At 37.7% G+C, this 16,820-nt stretch overlaps 1 protein-coding gene across 5 annotated transcripts in view; it reads left to right on the top strand.

Moving 5' to 3' along the window:
- The window catches only part of ACSL4 (acyl-CoA synthetase long chain family member 4), a 68,607-nt gene that overhangs the window by 38,332 nt on the left and 13,455 nt on the right, over nucleotides 1-16,820 (top strand). For 2 of the 5 annotated variants that reach the window (XM_061136867.1, XM_061136869.1), the window contains exons 3-12: nucleotides 1,678-1,914; nucleotides 2,149-2,326; nucleotides 2,716-2,825; nucleotides 2,943-3,081; nucleotides 6,072-6,222; nucleotides 6,363-6,486; nucleotides 7,234-7,305; nucleotides 11,713-11,852; nucleotides 12,842-13,014; nucleotides 14,694-14,768. In XM_061136867.1, coding sequence (XP_060992850.1) covers nucleotides 1,687-1,914; nucleotides 2,149-2,326; nucleotides 2,716-2,825; nucleotides 2,943-3,081; nucleotides 6,072-6,222; nucleotides 6,363-6,486; nucleotides 7,234-7,305; nucleotides 11,713-11,852; nucleotides 12,842-13,014; nucleotides 14,694-14,768 — 1,390 coding nt within the window. In that variant the 5' untranslated portion in view covers nucleotides 1,678-1,686. Of the gene's footprint in view, nucleotides 1-1,384; nucleotides 1,915-2,148; nucleotides 2,327-2,715; nucleotides 2,826-2,942; nucleotides 3,082-6,071; nucleotides 6,223-6,362; nucleotides 6,487-7,233; nucleotides 7,306-11,712; nucleotides 11,853-12,841; nucleotides 13,015-14,693; nucleotides 14,769-16,820 lie in introns of all 5 variants that reach the window. The other 3 variants (XM_061136865.1, XM_061136868.1, XM_061136864.1) reach the window with 2 other exon arrangements.

The following is a 16,820-nucleotide window of genomic DNA, read 5'->3' as shown; positions in this document are numbered from 1 at the left end:
TGAGCTAATACTTTACTTTTTTTCTAGTTGAAATACACTGCCACTCACCAAAATAGCTTTCTCAACTGAAGGCAAGCTCCTGGAGAAAGATTATTCTCTCGGAGGCTGTTTCTGCAGTTCCTTTCCAACTGGCACTGTTTTTCTGACCTGCAGTGGCCTCCAGTTTCCTGCCAAATCAAATGAAAGCTACTTTGCCTGATGTGTCAGATCATGTACTGCTGTGGCCTGTACTGCTGCGGCCAGTACTCCGTGCCCCAGTCAGGCGAGTGTCCTTATTATTTGCACTCATTCCTCGCCCAGAGTCCTTTCATTCCTCTCTTCTTGTGGTTCCCCAGCCCAGAATGACCTCTGTCCTTTTCCCTTTGTTTCCAGATCCCCAACATAAGGTCCAGCTTAAGTCTAATCTCCACAAAGCTTCCCTTTGTGACTGTGGACCATTTTGCACTTGCTCTGAACTGCTATCACGTTAATTGCTTGCACTGCGCACCACAGGACTTGGGTATTTCCACAGACTTTTCATTGGAAAGGCTCCAGTGGTCACTTTGGGAATGGGGTTCCAGGAAGTCCAGGGTGGGACTCAGGGCACCCCCATTCCCTGCTTCAGCCAGTGTTTACAGATGGGAAGTCTTCACTAGTGTTTATTTGATGAAATGGGTTAGCTGCCCCTTTCTCCTGCAAACCAAGTTTGAAAAACACTGGATCTATCTTGTGTGCTGATGACCTCATAACTGTTAACTCATAATGAGCAGGGGCCAGGAGACTTACACTGCGTTGGACTTAATACTGCCCCTCCCAGGCAACTGGTGCAATTTGAGCACAAAACAGACATGTAGGAAATGATTTTATGATTATATTAGTCCAATTTGGGGGATAGGCGATAGTGAATAGCATTACTAAGAAATTATCTTAATGAAGAACTCAGAATATTTCTGGGTTGATCATTGAGAAATAAACCAAAATTGGTGGATTTATTTCCCCTCTTTTGAAAAAGTCAAATACTATTTAAAGCTGTTCAGTTTACATATGCATATTGAAGAGAAACCTCAGTATTGGCATTCTCTACTCTCCTGAAATTTAGCCAACTTAAATATCACATGCATGTGCTCATATAGGTACTATAGTGTTATACAGCTGACTTGTAGAGTCACGTGCAGTATACCAGAAAACCTGCAAAAATTACATCTAAAATTTATGGCCATAATGATTAAAACTGGAAAATACCAGTCTTTCAGACCAGTTATTTCTGCTTTCTCGTATCAAATCAATGATAGAAACTAATAAAAACCTGAGTATTTAAATCAATGGTGCTATCAACTTGTTAATACTCTTTTGTTTTTGTTTTGTTTTCCCTGCTCTCTGCCTGGTTCATTGTCTTCACCTGCAGGTGTACTTTGTTGTCGGCTTCCAAAGATTACTAACTCTTTCTGTATCATTAAAATTGAACTGCCTTGACTATTCTGCTACTCTTACTGCTGCTCCCATTATTGCCTTCTTCAGCAAAATCAGGCTTTCCGAAGCCAAAGAATAACAAGAAATAAACACCATTTTAGAAGCCTTGCCACCATGAAACTTAAGCAAAATGTGCTCACCATTATTTTGCTGCCTATCCACCTGTTAATAACAATATACAGTGCCCTTATATTTATTCCATGGTATTTTCTTACCAATGCCAAGAAGAAAAACGCTATGGCAAAGAGAATAAAAGCTAAGCCCACCTCAGACAAACCTGGAAGTCCATATCGCTCTGTCACGCACTTCGACTCGCTAGCTGTCATAGACATCCCCGGAGCAGACACCCTGGATAAATTATTCGATCATGCTGTCTCCAAGTTTGGGAAGAAGGAGAGCCTGGGAACCAGGGAAGTCCTAAGTGAAGAAAATGAAATGCAGCCAAATGGAAAGGTTTTTAAGAAGGTAAAGCATTTTGGGGCTTTCTATTTTTTTTTTTAAAGGATACACTTGACTATAAATCAAGTGCATTTAAAACACACTGACATTTCATTACAGTGCCTGTAACTAATTCTCCAAAGGTGTTCCTAGCATCTGTATATTCACTTAAGGGCAATTTTGAGTTCTCCTCATTGAATAGTATTTTAATTGCTTGTTTGAGTACATATGCTAATATTACAGCATCTCTCACTCTAACAGTTAATTCTCGGGAATTATAAATGGTTGAACTATCTCGAAGTGAACCGCAGAGTGAATAACTTTGGTAGTGGACTCACTGCACTGGGACTGAAGCCAAAGAGCACCATTGCCATTTTCTGTGAGACCAGGGCTGAATGGATGATTGCGGCACAGACCTGCTTTAAGTACAACTTTCCTCGTAAGTGTCTGGCGGTTTTGGAGGGAGAGAGTGGACTATGCTTACACATCAAACTATCCTGAGATCCTCTTGTCTTCCAAGCAAGTGTTAAGCCAGAACCTGTTGACCTTGAGAAATCTTAACTGATGGATTTTTGCCCAGTTTGTGGCACTTTCAGTATTTTCCAGTTTCTTTAGGTTTAGAGAGTTAGAATCCTGAGAATTTGTAAGACACATTTGTGACTGCCAGGAAGTCTGAGGCAAGGCGGAAGGGTAAGAGCAGAGACTATGAATTCAAATTAGATTATAAAATATATTCATGTCTGTGAGTCTACCATTAAAAGTTGGCTGAAATAATATATCTAAGAAATATTTATCATTTAATGTTTGTGTTTATTTTTTATTATGTAGTTGTGACTTTATATGCCACCCTTGGCAGAGAAGCTGTAGTTCATGGGTTAAATGAATCTGAGGCTACCTATCTGATTACTAGTGTTGAACTTCTGGAGAGTAAACTTAAGGTAAATATGACATTTTCTTTTAATTTATGGTAGCATTTGACAGCATAGGAAAATATTCAGTAATGAAGTTGATTGCAGGCCCATTTTTGATAGCTGGATTTTCTTTCTGTTCAACAGACTGCATTGATAGATATCAACTGTGTTAAACATATCATTTATGTGGACAATAAGACTATCAATAAAGCAGAATACCCTGAAGGATTTGAGATTCACAGCATGCAATCAGTAGAAGAGTTGGGATCCAAGCCAGAAAACTGTAAGTAAAGCAAACAAATTTAATCTTTTCAAGGCTTATTATTCCAGTAGATTAAAGAAATAATACAAGTGAAAACAACTGTTAAGTTCCTGATTTAAAAAAAGGTTTGTATAACTCAATAAAAACTATCAAGACCATATAGTATTAAGATTTTCTCTCTCTCCTCAAAAAGGTAACCACTGCTTGAAAATTTACTAAATTATTGCTGCTGCTGCTGCTGCTAAATCGCTTCAGTTGTGTCCGACTCTGTGCAACCCCATAGACGGCAGCCCACCAGGCTCCCCTGTCCCTGGGATTCTCCAGGCAAGAACACTGGAGTGGGTTGCCATTTCCTTCTCCAGTGCATGAAAGTGAAAAGTGAAAGTGAAGTCACTCAGTCGTGTCTGACTCTTGGTGACTCCATGGGCTGCAGCCTACCAGGCTCCTCTGTCCATGGGATTTTCCAGGCAAGAGTACTGGAGTGGGTTGCCATTGCCTTCTCTGACTAAATTATCGAGAAGTATTCAATAGTTCAGGGCTTCCCTGGTGGCTCAGATGGTAAAGAAGCCGCCTGCAATGCAGGAGACCCGGGTTTGATCCTTGGGTTCGGAAGGTCCCCTGGAGAAGGGAGTGGCTACCCATTCCAGCATTCTTGCCTGGAGAATTCCATGGACAGAGGAGCCTGGCAAACTATAGTCCATGGTGTTGAAGAGAGCTGGACACGACGTAGCAACTAAGCACGCATGCATTCAATGATTCAGATTTATGGCAGCTGATGCCAGACTTTCTTTCTTTCTTTTTTTTTTGTTAAAAACCTGCTATAACCTTCCAATCTGAACCTCATGTAAGGGACAGATCTCAGGCCTTCCCTTCAGTAAAATTTTCCTTAGTTTTTTTTAATGCTAATGCTACTGATTTTAATCATGTCTCTGAGGATACAAACCTGTTTGCTAAAACCATACTTGGATTTATTCTACCACTGATATGGTAGTTGGTATTCCATTTGAAGTAAGTTAAGTGTGTCATATCAAAATGTCAGTTGGTCTTCAGGTCAGAGAGGGTTGAACAATTGAAATACTCCATTTAAATTATTTTCTTTCACATGTTGAATGCAAAGATCACAATACTCTGCTAGATGAGGAAGCCAAGTCTTTAATAACAGGCAGTCAGAATGCCTGCCCTTTGCTCTGAGGAAAAGTATTATCATTATTGCACTGGACAGTGAGCATGCCTGTTCTTTGCTCCAGAGGGAGACACTTTTTCTGTCTTCCAAGACTATTCACTGTGGAATCATCTTTGAAAAGATAGTCCAGAATAAAGTCAGTGCCTCTGCTCACAAGATGTGCAGAAACTCAACAGACCCATGGGGAATTATGTCTCAACACCAGGCTGACCCTGTAAGATTGGGATAAAGTTGACTGAGAAGTCCTGATTGGTTGGGATTTGTTGGCGTGAAACTATGGGAGGTAGGGGTCCTCATAATTTTGTGTAAGCCATAACATGATAGACCACATATCCCACCTAGTCCACTCATCTCTACCTTCTTTTATTGTACTTTACAAATGCATCCATCCATAAATTATTAGGGGAAAAAAAGGTCCTCACAGCAGATAGTTTGAGAAGCACAACTCTAGCATACAGTTTAGCAAGCTCCAACCTGCATCTGTTTCTCTAAATGAAGTTGAATTGGAACACAGTCACATCCATTTGTTTAACAGCTGCCTATGGTTTCCGTCACTCTCCAGTAACAAACCTGGGTAGCTTTGGCAAGAGACCATACAACCCTCCAAGTTTAAAATATTTACTCTGCGGTCCTTCACAATGAAAATTGGCCGATCCCTGCTCAAGACAGCTAACTGTAATCTGTTGGGAAGACCTCTCTGTTTCTTTCCCCCAGTCATTCAATGAGCAGAGACAGCACTGGGGCTCAGAACACAAGATGATTAAATGTTCCTACCTGCAGGCAGACAGCAAGAAGAAACAAAGTTTAGAAACTGTTTAGATATTACCTTTGGTGGGAAATGAAGGGCATGTAAGCCCCTCCTAAATTGTCTCTTTTTCTTGATTTCCTGAAATTCCTGTCTGATTTTGATTAAAAGGAATCAAAGTATGGTCTGACCCTGATAGGGAAAGAAGCATTAATTCTGGAAGACCCAAAAGAATCCCCAATCCAGACACATACCAAATATTCTAACTATAGGCATGAGTGAGTGTGTGTGTGTGTGTGTGTGTAGCAGAGAGAGAAACAATTTCCTGTTACAGTTTTGATGTCACTGCACTTTCAATAGTTTCAAGAAATGATTTCCTATATAGATTTCAAGAAGCAACCATCAAAACACAGACGTCATTTTGGTTTGATGCCCTTTGGATTTTACTTGCTACTTGGAATCTAATTAAAAATATGTTTAAATGTATAATGGTTATCTTATTGTTATTTTACTCAATATCCATGGTTCAATTATTTTTAAAATAAAATTATTTTTCTAAAAACTTGAAAAAAATCAAGTCCAGTGGTTTTCAATCAGGAGTGTGTATGAGTGTCACTTGTGGAGCTTGTGATCCATTCCAGGCATACAAAACCAGGATTTTCAGAGCTAGGGTCCAGAGATAGTATTTTATTTAAGTTCCACAGGCGATTCTTATGCCCACCAGTGGTTAAGAACCAAAATCTAGTCCAACCATTTCATTTTAGACATGAGAAAATGGAGGCTTGAGGCGCTCACACATAGTACTCTAGCTTCCTAATTCTCCAGATCTTAGATATCTTTCCACAACAAAACCCTGTAAACAGCACTGTGGAGAGGGATTAGGCTAAACATTCAGAAAATGGGCCAAATTAAGTTTGAAGTTCTCATTGCAGGTAACCAGAATTGGATAACCATTTTCTTGTTGATGATCAATAGAGAGTATTTGTTTTAAATAGTTTATCATTACACCAGAATCTAAAAATCTTACCTTTGTTTAACAATTTAACTTTTAAACTAAAGGAAATGTGCTTTTTCATTATTTAGTGAGCGTTTCTCCAAATAGACCAACTCCTTCAGACTTGGCTATTGTCATGTATACCAGTGGATCTACTGGCCGACCTAAGGGAGTGATGATGCATCATAGCAATTTGATAGCTGGAATGACTGGCCAGTGTGAGAGAATTCCTGGGCTGGGGTAAGAGAAAATTATTGAGTGTTCTTAGAACTCATGTTTGGTATTCTCTAAACTCAGGCTATAGTAAAACAATAATTGATGTTTCTAATTTACAGTGTCTTTTTAAGAATGACTAGAATCTTTCTCTTACTTTGTTTTAGACCAAAGGATACGTATATTGGCTACCTGCCTTTGGCTCATGTGCTTGAGTTGACAGCAGAGATCTCTTGCTTTACCTATGGCTGTAGGATTGGATATTCTTCTCCACTTACACTCTCTGACCAGGTGACAAGCTTTTCAGTCTATTGACATGATCATATTAAGTTACAGTGTTCGGCTGAGAAGAGTTTACTAAAACATGAGAAATTTTAATTCAGCTAAAACTTCCTCCTTGGCTTCAAAAATAGCTCCCATGAGCAGTATGTTGCTATAGAAAATAACCTTGAGGATTTGTTAGCATTGCTTTATCTATATGTTTTAAAATTATTTTGAGGCTGATAATTACTTTCATTGTCTTCAGTATTCTATCAACCAAAATGTTACCAAATTAGTATTTGTATATGATGCTAGTTGATGTTCATAGAGATGACTTGGAGATGTGGCTTTGCCTTTTGGCTGATCAAAGAAAGTTAAAATTTTTTTCAGTTTTGTTTTAGTGTTTGATCTACCTTAGTTTAGGTTTTTTCACCTTTTTTTGTTTTTGTTTGAAAATGGATGGTCTGTGCTATATGTGATATGTTATTAGTGAAAATGCTCAGTTTACCAAAATACCCCATTTTCTTTTATCCTGGATCAGAGTTTCTCCTATAAGGGAGACCGAAATGTGCTAGAAGAAATCATCTACAGGACAAAACACTAATGTCCTCATACCTCAGACTTGTAGGTTATGATAGTTGGAACAGATAACTCACAGCAGTAGAGAGCAAATTCCATGTGTAAATATCTGTCTTTGCTCTTGATAATACTTAAATTATAACCTTTTTTCTGCTAAGGTTTCTTTCCTTGATCCTATTTACTTTGTCTTTACTCTAGTCCAGCAAAATTAAAAAGGGAAGCAAAGGAGACTGTACTGTACTGAAGCCTACACTCATGGCTGCTGTCCCGGTGAGTATAGCGTGTCAGTGTCATCCACGGCTTGCACTTGGACTTTTAAAAAAGTAATCCTCTTAAATATTTGTCAACATTTTAAAACACTATTACTTTGTGGAAATTACAGTAAAATGTGTCCCTTAAAATCTTAGATAAGCATCGGGAAAAGATGAAATGGCAAACTTCTGAAATGGATGCCTGTAAGGGTTTGCTGATTCTTGAAAATGAAGTGATGAAACTGACCTAGCTCAAATTACATAGTCTGATAATTGGTCATAATATTTTAAAGATAGACAACACTCCAAAGATCATTTAGTTTAGTCACTTCATTTAAAAATGAGGCAACCAAGGCCATCCTGGAGAACTGGGGCAGTGTATACAAGGTTACAGAGCTGGTTCATGGCAGAGTTGAATCTAGAATCCAAACCTGCTGACCCTTATGGTGGCTAAGAAAGATTAAGGAAACTGTCATATGAGAGAACTCCCAGAGAAAAAAAGTTGAATTCTCAGTTCAGTCCAGTCACTCAGTCGTGTCTGAGACTTTGTGACCCCATGGACTGCAGCACGCCAGGCTTCCCTAGCCCATCACCAACTCCCAGAGCTTGCTCAAACTCATGTCCATAGAGTAGGTGATGCCATCCAACCATCTTGTCCTCTGTCACCCCCTTCTCTTCCTGCCTTCAATCTTTCCCAGCATCAGTGTCTTTTCTAATGAGTCAGCTCTTCACATCAGATTGAATTCTAGATATTCAAAATCTTTCTGTGAAATATTGCCTTTCATAAAAATAAGATGTTACATTTTATAGCCTTGTAATGATAAATTATGAAATCTGACAATTTTTCCTACTGTATAGTCAAATATATTCTAGCACTTTAGGCTTCAGAAACTCCAGTGGGAGTATCACTACTGCTTGTATTATGATCAGACTTTACATCTTATCCTATTATCTTTCAAAGAATTATTTTTGCATATGGATTAGATGCATATGTGATTAGATAATGAAGTGTTCATTCCAAGTTTTTCTAAGAATTACAGATGGAAGATAATTTTTTTTTACCTTTAAATTACCAAAATAACCAAAGTATTAGATCAGAGTAGCATTTGCTTTTTTATTTAGAGGTGCTGTAGAATTCAGCAAGTTTACAAACTGAAAGGAGAGGCTTCTGATTAAAAGCATAATAAAATGCTGATAATAGGTTTCACAGTACTTAACTATGTTCCAGACACTGTGCTAAGCTGGTTTAGATGGATCATCTCACTTTGTCCTCCTTAAAACTCTGCTAGGTGGGTCCTTTTATAAAGAAAAAAAAAAAACTTGCCAAAGGTCACAGAGCACATAGGTGGTAATTAAAACTTGAGCTGTGATGGCAGAGACTTCTTAACCACTGTGGGTGTCTATTTAGGATTGTCTTTGGGAAACAGTATGTTGGGTTTATCACCCAGGAGTTCTTAGGAAACAGTATCAGAGGACATAATTAGGGAGGGGGAAGGACCGAGTAGTCTAGGAAATAATGTCTGAATTTAGGCCTGAAAGATAAGCAAGAGTTAGCTGATATGCTGTGTATCTTTTAATTACCTGTTTTTCATTCTTTACTTTGTGTCTTGGGAGGCTAATTCCAGGAGGATTTGCATGCGTTCTGATTTCTGGTGGGGCTTGGCCACTTGTTGGTGCTCATGAGAGATCAGAGGACGGAGAGAGAGGTCTGCCTATTTACTGACTTTGCCTCTTCTCTGCTAAGCTGCCCTTTTTGGCAGTTGTTGCCAGGTGCTCATGGGACAGTCTCTTTCCTATTGGCTCTAACCAGGTCTTTCCCATGGCAACGGTCCTCCATCAGATTCCAGTAATACTTCTCTCCTCTCAGTTCTTCAGACCTAGAGATAGTAAACCATCTCCTATGTTGCTAGTTCACTGATGCTTTACCATACCTTATTGGTTCCCTTAGCTCCTTCCACTCTTCTATAAATAAACCTTTAAAAAAATTTTTATTGAGAATTGTTTCTGATAGACTCTATTTTTTCAGTTTATTTCCTGAGTCAGAATAAAAGATACATTTAGTATTGTAATATTCACATACATGATGAGAATTCACAGTAAATCGCTACTTATAAGTAATGACTGTATTGAATGTCATGTAATATTATTAGGTCGAGTTAAAGGGTGACTGAATGTGCTAACAATAAACCCTGCCAGCGTGTTGCAACTGTGTTGTGTTCTTTACTCATTAAGGCCTTTCTGTATCTGTGATTGGTATCTAGTGTTGGAAGTAGTTCTCACACATCCGTCTCATTCCCATATGCTCTTTTCCACCCAACATATTTTTCAAAAAAATGACTTGTACATGATTTATTGGTAGAATACACATGATACAATTTCCCTCGGTGGGGGTTTAGATTGAACTATAGTTAAGGTATAGTATTATATTAGTTTTAGGTGTACTTGTACTACATGGATTGTCATTTACATACCATACACTTTCTTAAGAGGAATAGTTATAGGATGCTAAAACCCTTTTAGAGAGTCTTTGGGATTTCTCAATCACAGATAGAAACAAGGATTTCAGTTTATCCAATAGTGATTCTTTTTGAGGAAATGGAGAGAAACAACATTGTACCATACTTGAGTTGCCATGCTACCCTCCCTCGTCAGCTTTATTGAGATACAGTTGACATACAGCACTGTGTCAGTTTAAGGTCTGCAATGTGATGATTGGATATACAGATGTATTGCAAAACGATTACCACAATGTTAATTAAAACATTTATCACCTCACATAGTTACTGTTTGTGTGTTATGAAGAGAACATTTAAGATTTTATTTTACCAACTTTCAAGTATACAGTATTATTGATCACAGTCATCATGGTGTACATTAGATCTCTAGACTTATTCAACTGGAAGTCTATACCCTTTGACCAACATTTTCCCATTTCCCTCACCGCCTAGACACAGGCAACCACCAATTTATTCTCTGTTGCTATGAGTTCGGCTTTCTTATGTTTCACATATAAATGAGATCATGCAGTAGTTGGCTTTTTCTGTCTGACTTATTTCACTGAACATAATGTAAGGGCTGATTCTGCTGTCCTCATTTGAAAATGACTCTGTGTTCTAGCATTGAAAGAGCCATCCATAGAGTTATTCATGTAGCACAACTGAATTTACATTACTTGCTATTTTAAATATTTAAAACTAGGTATAAATATGTATACTTTATGTAATAATTCTTGTTGATTTGTGCTAAGCAATGCCAAAGAAACATCATCTAGTGATATAGTGATAGTTGGGGCCTTTACTGGTTGGTTGGTTTTGTTTGTTTTCTGTTTTCTATGTATTAGCTTGGTAGTTAGTATATCCCAGACCTTGAACTACTTCTAATTTTCCAAAGAGCTGTGAGCAAGAATCCTTTTGTTGTTGTTGTTCACTTAGCTTCTATTAAGATGGAATAGGAATGCCTCGTGTATAAGGAAATAATTTTAAGAAACTGTAAAACTCTCTGCCAGGCTGTAAGAGTCACAAGGTAGTAGTAAGAACAACATTAGGATTATATTCAACATTGTTGGATGTTTTAGTGCTATTTGAGAACAAGTGAATATATTTAAAAGAAAAGAAATTTTTTAAAGTTATTTTTATGTGACATGTGGATTAATTATTTATACTTTCAGTTCAAGTCAGTTCAGTCGCTCAGTCCTGTCTCTTTGTGACTCCATGGACTGCAGCACGCCAGGCCTCCCCGTCTATCACCAACTACTGGAGCTTGCTCAAACTCATGTCCATTGAGTTGGTGATGCCATCCAACGATCTCATCCTCTGTCGTCCCCTTCTCCTCCTGCTTTGAGTCTTTTCCAGCATCAGGTTTTTTCCAGTGAGTCAGTTCTTTGCATCAGGTGGCCAAAGTATTGGAACTTCAGCTTCAGCATCAATCCCTCCAATGAATATTCAGGACTGATTTCCTTTAGGATTGACTGGTTTGATCTCCTTGCAGTCCAGGGGATTCTCAAGAGTCTTTTCCAACACCACAGTTCAAAAGCATCAATTTAGTCAATGTTTAAAACACTTCCATTCAATATATTTATTAATTGGCCACACCAATTAATTGGCTTGCAGGATCTTAGTTCCCCAACCAGGGATTGAACTCAGGGCCATGGCAGTGAAAGCACTGAGTCCTAACCCCTGGACCTCCAAGGAATTCTTGTAAGAAATTTTAGATAAAGTTAGTGTATAGAACTGAAGAAACCCCTATACTTGCTCTTAGTGTTTTTGAAATAGTAAACAAGTTAGTGAAATTAATTCTTTAATAAAGTAAATGTTTCCATTATGCTAAAGACTATTAAGATTTTGTAAATAAAGTGTTTTCAACTAAAGGCTATCTCAGTGTTCATGTAGTTCTTTTCATATTATTTAATATGTTGCTTACCTTTCAGGAAATCATGGATAGAATTTATAAGAATGTTATGAGCAAAGTCCAAGAGATGAATTATATTCAGAAAACTCTGTTCAAGATAGGGTATGATTACAAATTGGAACAGATCAAAAAGGGATATGATGCACCACTTTGCAATCTGTGAGTATATTTCACAGACTCTGTAGTTTGAGCCTTTAAATCTTTTTGTGTTTTAGTATCTGGACGATGAATAAGTAAATGACAAGTTAATTTAGTTTGAGCATCGCCACCATGATCATAACATTGAATTTCTCTCTTACTTCTAAGCTTTGTTGTTTATATAGCAAGCAGAGGACCTTGAACTCTAATCTTGGCAGTTTAACAAATTTTAATAATTGGCGTACATATGTAAGATTTAATTATAAAATTTGGTCTCATGAAGAAAAACTAGAGTAGACTTTTTTTCAAGATAGTTGAGAAAAAAGTGATCTAACTAAAAAAGTGATTTTCAATATTTATTTTGTGTGAAGGTTTCTGATTTATTGTATTCATAAAATAGCATATTAAGCATATGAATATAACGGTTACTTTAAGTGTAGTGCTGGGGAGTCAAGATGAGGAAGCATTTTTCATTGGAAGGGAAATAAGATCGATGACAAAATGTTCCAAAGATAACTTTACATTTTCTCATTTGACATCATCCTTTTCTTTCATTTACTGTGTGTCAAAGCAGTTTCCCAACACCATACAGTTTTCTTTTTGAATTTCTCAGAGTTTTTCTAGCATTTTTTAAGGTGTTACTAGTTGTTGCTTTGATCACCTCTCATTATCACAATGGTCCCAAAATCGAGATGTTCAACCAAAGTTGAGACATCTTTTCCAGAGGCTATGAATTAGTGCGTCACCAAGAATAACCTGTGCATACGTTAAACTATAGATAGCCAGCGGGAACTTGCTGTGTGACACACACAGCTCAACCCAGTGCTCTGTGATAACCTAGAGGGGTGGGATGGGATGGGAGATGGGAGTGAGGCTCAAAAGGGGAGGGGACATACGTATACCTGTGGCTGATTCATGTTGATGTATGGCAGAAACCAGCACAATATAGTAAAGCAATTATCTTCCAATAAAAGATTTTTAAAAATAATTTGTCATCCCTTTTTATCAAGGATACTGTTTAAAAAAGTGAAGGCTCTGCTGGGAGGGAATGTCCGTATGATGCTGTCTGGTGGAGCACCCCTGTCTCCGCAGACACAGCGATTTATGAATGTCTGCTTCTGCTGCCCAGTTGGTCAGGGTTATGGATTAACAGAAACGTGTGGTGCTGGGACAGTTACTGAAGGTAAGTTTTTTTTTAATTAAAATTTATTGAAGTATAGTTGCTTTATAATGTTGTGTTTGAACATCAGCATTTTTAACATGGCAAATAATTATATAATTATAACTGCTGTTGGGAACCGTGGTGACTTTATACCTCTTAAGTAATATTAGATTCCTTGCAAATCTACATATTTTAGTTTTAGAAACTTCTAATTGAGCCATGTGTACCTTTTATTTGTAAGCCTCATAAATATTTATGACACATTGTCAGTCCTCAAAGTTCTGTCACCCTGGTCTTGTAATCTCTCTCTAAAATGATCACTTCCTCAGAGCACTGCACTCTTGGATTAGGTATCACTTTTTTTCTCTCCCAGCTTTCTTTTTTTTTTATTAATTATTATTGGAGTAGAGTTGCTTTATGACATTGTTAGTTTCTGCTTTTACACTTTTGTGCTCCCTCTTGAATCTATGTTCCTATCCTGACTTCTTGTTTGCTTTCTTTTCTGTTGTTTTCAACAGCCTACAGCAGGGTCTCTCAACTTAAGCACTGTTGAGATTTTGAACCAGATAATTCTTTATTGTTGGGACTGCTCCTGCATGTTGTAGGATGTTTAGCCTGCTATGTAGCTGCCAGATGATGTGACAATGAATTATATCTTTAGTTGTTGCCAAGTATCCCTGGGTTGTGAAACAATGGAGTAGAGCAATTCTTTTTTGTTATCTCGCTTTCACTTTAAACTCCTGTCCAAAGTCAATGCCACTGTCCAAAACCATCTGTCCATTGCAAGATTGTGTATGACAGTGTTACTCAGTTCAGTTGCTCAGTCATGTCTGATTCTTTGCGACCCCATGGACTGCAGCACGCCAGGCTTCCCTGTCCATCACCAACTCCCGGAGCTTGCCCAAACTCATGTCCATCGAGTCGGTGATAAAACCATTCAGGGCATTAGTTTTGAAGTCATTGGATTGTTTATTTTTAATGTCTTTAAATTTCACCCCATCTCCCCATTTTTTTCATTGGGGATTGCTCCCTCCCCTGGCTGCCACCTTTGGCATCTCACCTTTTATTACTTCACCGTGTCCTGAAGTAACAGCCTTTCAACTGCTGTGTCTGCTTCTATTCTATCACTTCTGATTCATCCTGTATTCTTCTGTTAGACATGTCCACCTCGAACACTGCTTCATACCTGGTGAACCTAGATTTCAAACATCTCTAACCTGGCACCATTGTACCTAGTCATCATTATTTCCCACCTGTGTATACACCTGGGTTCTTTTCTCCAGACAAGCCAATCTTTTTACTCTCTCTTGTATTTTCTGTTCCCTTCTCTTGGAATGCCCCTTTTGCTGTCTGGTCCCAGCCATCTTCTCATGTGCAACTCTTCAATTAAATCTTTCCCAGCCATTTCATTTTATGTTGACCTTTCTATAGCCTCCAAGGTGCTAGTGTGCTCACCTTCAGAACCATGCAGTTTACTATTTAATGTGCTTTTCTCTCCAGGTAGTTTGTAAGCTTGGTGAGGGCAGGGTGTCCTTACCTTTACTGGGTTTTCCTCACAGTGTTTAATGTAATGCTAAGGTACATAATAAGTTGTCCATAAATACTTGATTAATGCATGCAATGATCACATACTACAGAAGGACAATATATCAGTGAAATGTCATGCACTAATTAATATCCTTGTTACTCTTCCCTTATAGTTACTGACTATACCACTGGCAGAGTTGGGGCCCCTCTTATTTGTTGTGAAATTAAGCTAAAAGACTGGCAGGAAGGTAAGCATTTTATGACAAACTCTAGTGTTTATAGATATGCTGAAAATCACCATGAGCCTCTAGACTTCCATTTTTTTAAAAGTGTTAGGTTGTCAGTGCTGTTGCTTGTTTTTTGTGCTTTTTCTTCAGTAACATCATTAGGTTCCCAATAGAAGAAGAAAATCTCCAGAATCTAGGCATGAAGATTCTGAACTTGTGACTACTTGATGGATGGTAAAGAGGAAAACGTTCTTAATGGGGCATTTCCTGGGTTCAGAGAAGGATAAAGTCCTATCCTTTGAATCTTGAGTTTGCTAGTGAGTAGATTTGGGCTGAAAAACCCCAGATTTTCAGGGGATACAGTGACTAATCACACACACACGCTCCCAACTTCTTAGCTCTTCACCCCAGCAAACATTTTTATAGTTGAGAATCCACTGTCTAGCTTTGTATAGATTAATTTTTATAAGTAACTGTAGAAGGTGAACCACTTCTAGGAGACCTGTGCTTTACAGACATTAGTGATAATCCTTTTCTGTAAATCAGCTGAAGGCAAAAGTAACGCAGTCTTCCTGTGATGAAATTGTGAAAAAACATTAAGTATATTCATTAACTGCAAAATAATTAACAACCTAGGCATGCCAGATGAAGAGTAATTAAAAAGTTTAAGATTTCCTTCTATTTTTAATTTACTGTATTTGGTATATAATATGTAAACTTAAGACATATAGCATGTTATTTTGATACCTTTCTATATTGTAATATGATTGTTGCTGTAATGACATACAGCATTTCTATTACATTACATAATTGCCTTTTCTTTTTAGTGGATGGGATAATTAATTTTTAGTCTCTAAGCAAGTTTGATGGATATAGTACAATATTATTGTCTGTTTAAAAAAAATCAAAGCTTAACTTTTGAAAAGGGAGTATTCACCCTAGAATGGAGCCATAGACTGAAATTTTAAAGGACCAGTTATCTTGTTGTACATATCTCTTAGGTTGTTCAAACCCAAGAAAATGAATGGGCTTTGTCTGACATAAATTTGAAGTTTCTAAAAGTGTTCCTCCTATGTGACTTTTAATTATATGTGCATTATTGTTGGTGCTCTATGAGCAAACAACCATTTCTTTTTAAATACCATGTTGAAAAGCCAGTTTCATTCCCAGGTGTTTTACATGTTGAAAATAAGTCTTCCTCCATTCTCCCATGGTAGTGCCTTTCCAGCTTTAGAATGAAAATTTGAAAAAATATAGGGGCTGTGTGTCTATGTTATATTGGGCATGAGCATCAAAATTGCTGTATTCGGTGGGTTATTTATTAAGCAGTCGAATCAGAGAAACAAGGTATATTATAAAACTTAGTAAGAATAATTTTGCCTTTAATTTTTATTTTCTGATTTTTCTGGTACTGGGCTTTAATGTCAGTTTTGTGGGGAGTGGGTCCATGTTTGGAGTTTTCCTTGCTATGAAAGAATCTTTGCCTTATGTAATACGAATGATATCCATGCTTTACACACAGTGAGTTTTGTCATATTGAAATATTGAATTGTTTTAAATTTATAAGAGTAGCTAACAGCTGGGAAGAACTCTGCTTTTAATTCTTTTATGACCTAAAATCTAACCAGAATCTCAGTTTATCAATTCGAATTTTTGTGTATTTTCCTTAGGGTAAGCTTTGTTCAGTAATAAACAAGTAATGAGTGTGATAAAATGTTTCAGTACTCATTGTCAATGATTTCGGTGCTTTCACTTTTAAAGCCATGACTGGCCAGAGTCAAAGTGAAGAAAATAACGTTTCCCTCTCACTTCATAGCTTCTCTGGTAGCTCAGATGATAAAGAGGCTGCCTGCACTGCAGGAGACCCAGGTTCGATCCCTGGAGAAGGGAATGGTTACCCACTCCAGTATTCTTGCCTAGAGAACTCCATGGACAGAGGAGTCTGGCAGGCTACAGTCCACGGGGTTGCAAAGAGTTGGGCATGACTGAGCGACTAACACTTTCTTACTTCATGATGTTGCCTTTGAAAGCACTTACTCTCAAACTGCTCTCTTTGATTAAAACAATATATCT

The sequence above is a fragment of the Dama dama genome, chromosome X, assembly GCF_033118175.1.
Source record: "Dama dama isolate Ldn47 chromosome X, ASM3311817v1, whole genome shotgun sequence".
Taxonomy (NCBI): Eukaryota; Metazoa; Chordata; class Mammalia; order Artiodactyla; family Cervidae; genus Dama; species Dama dama.
The sequence above is the reverse complement of the archived record's forward strand: the minus strand, read 5'-3'. Positions and strand labels throughout refer to the sequence as shown.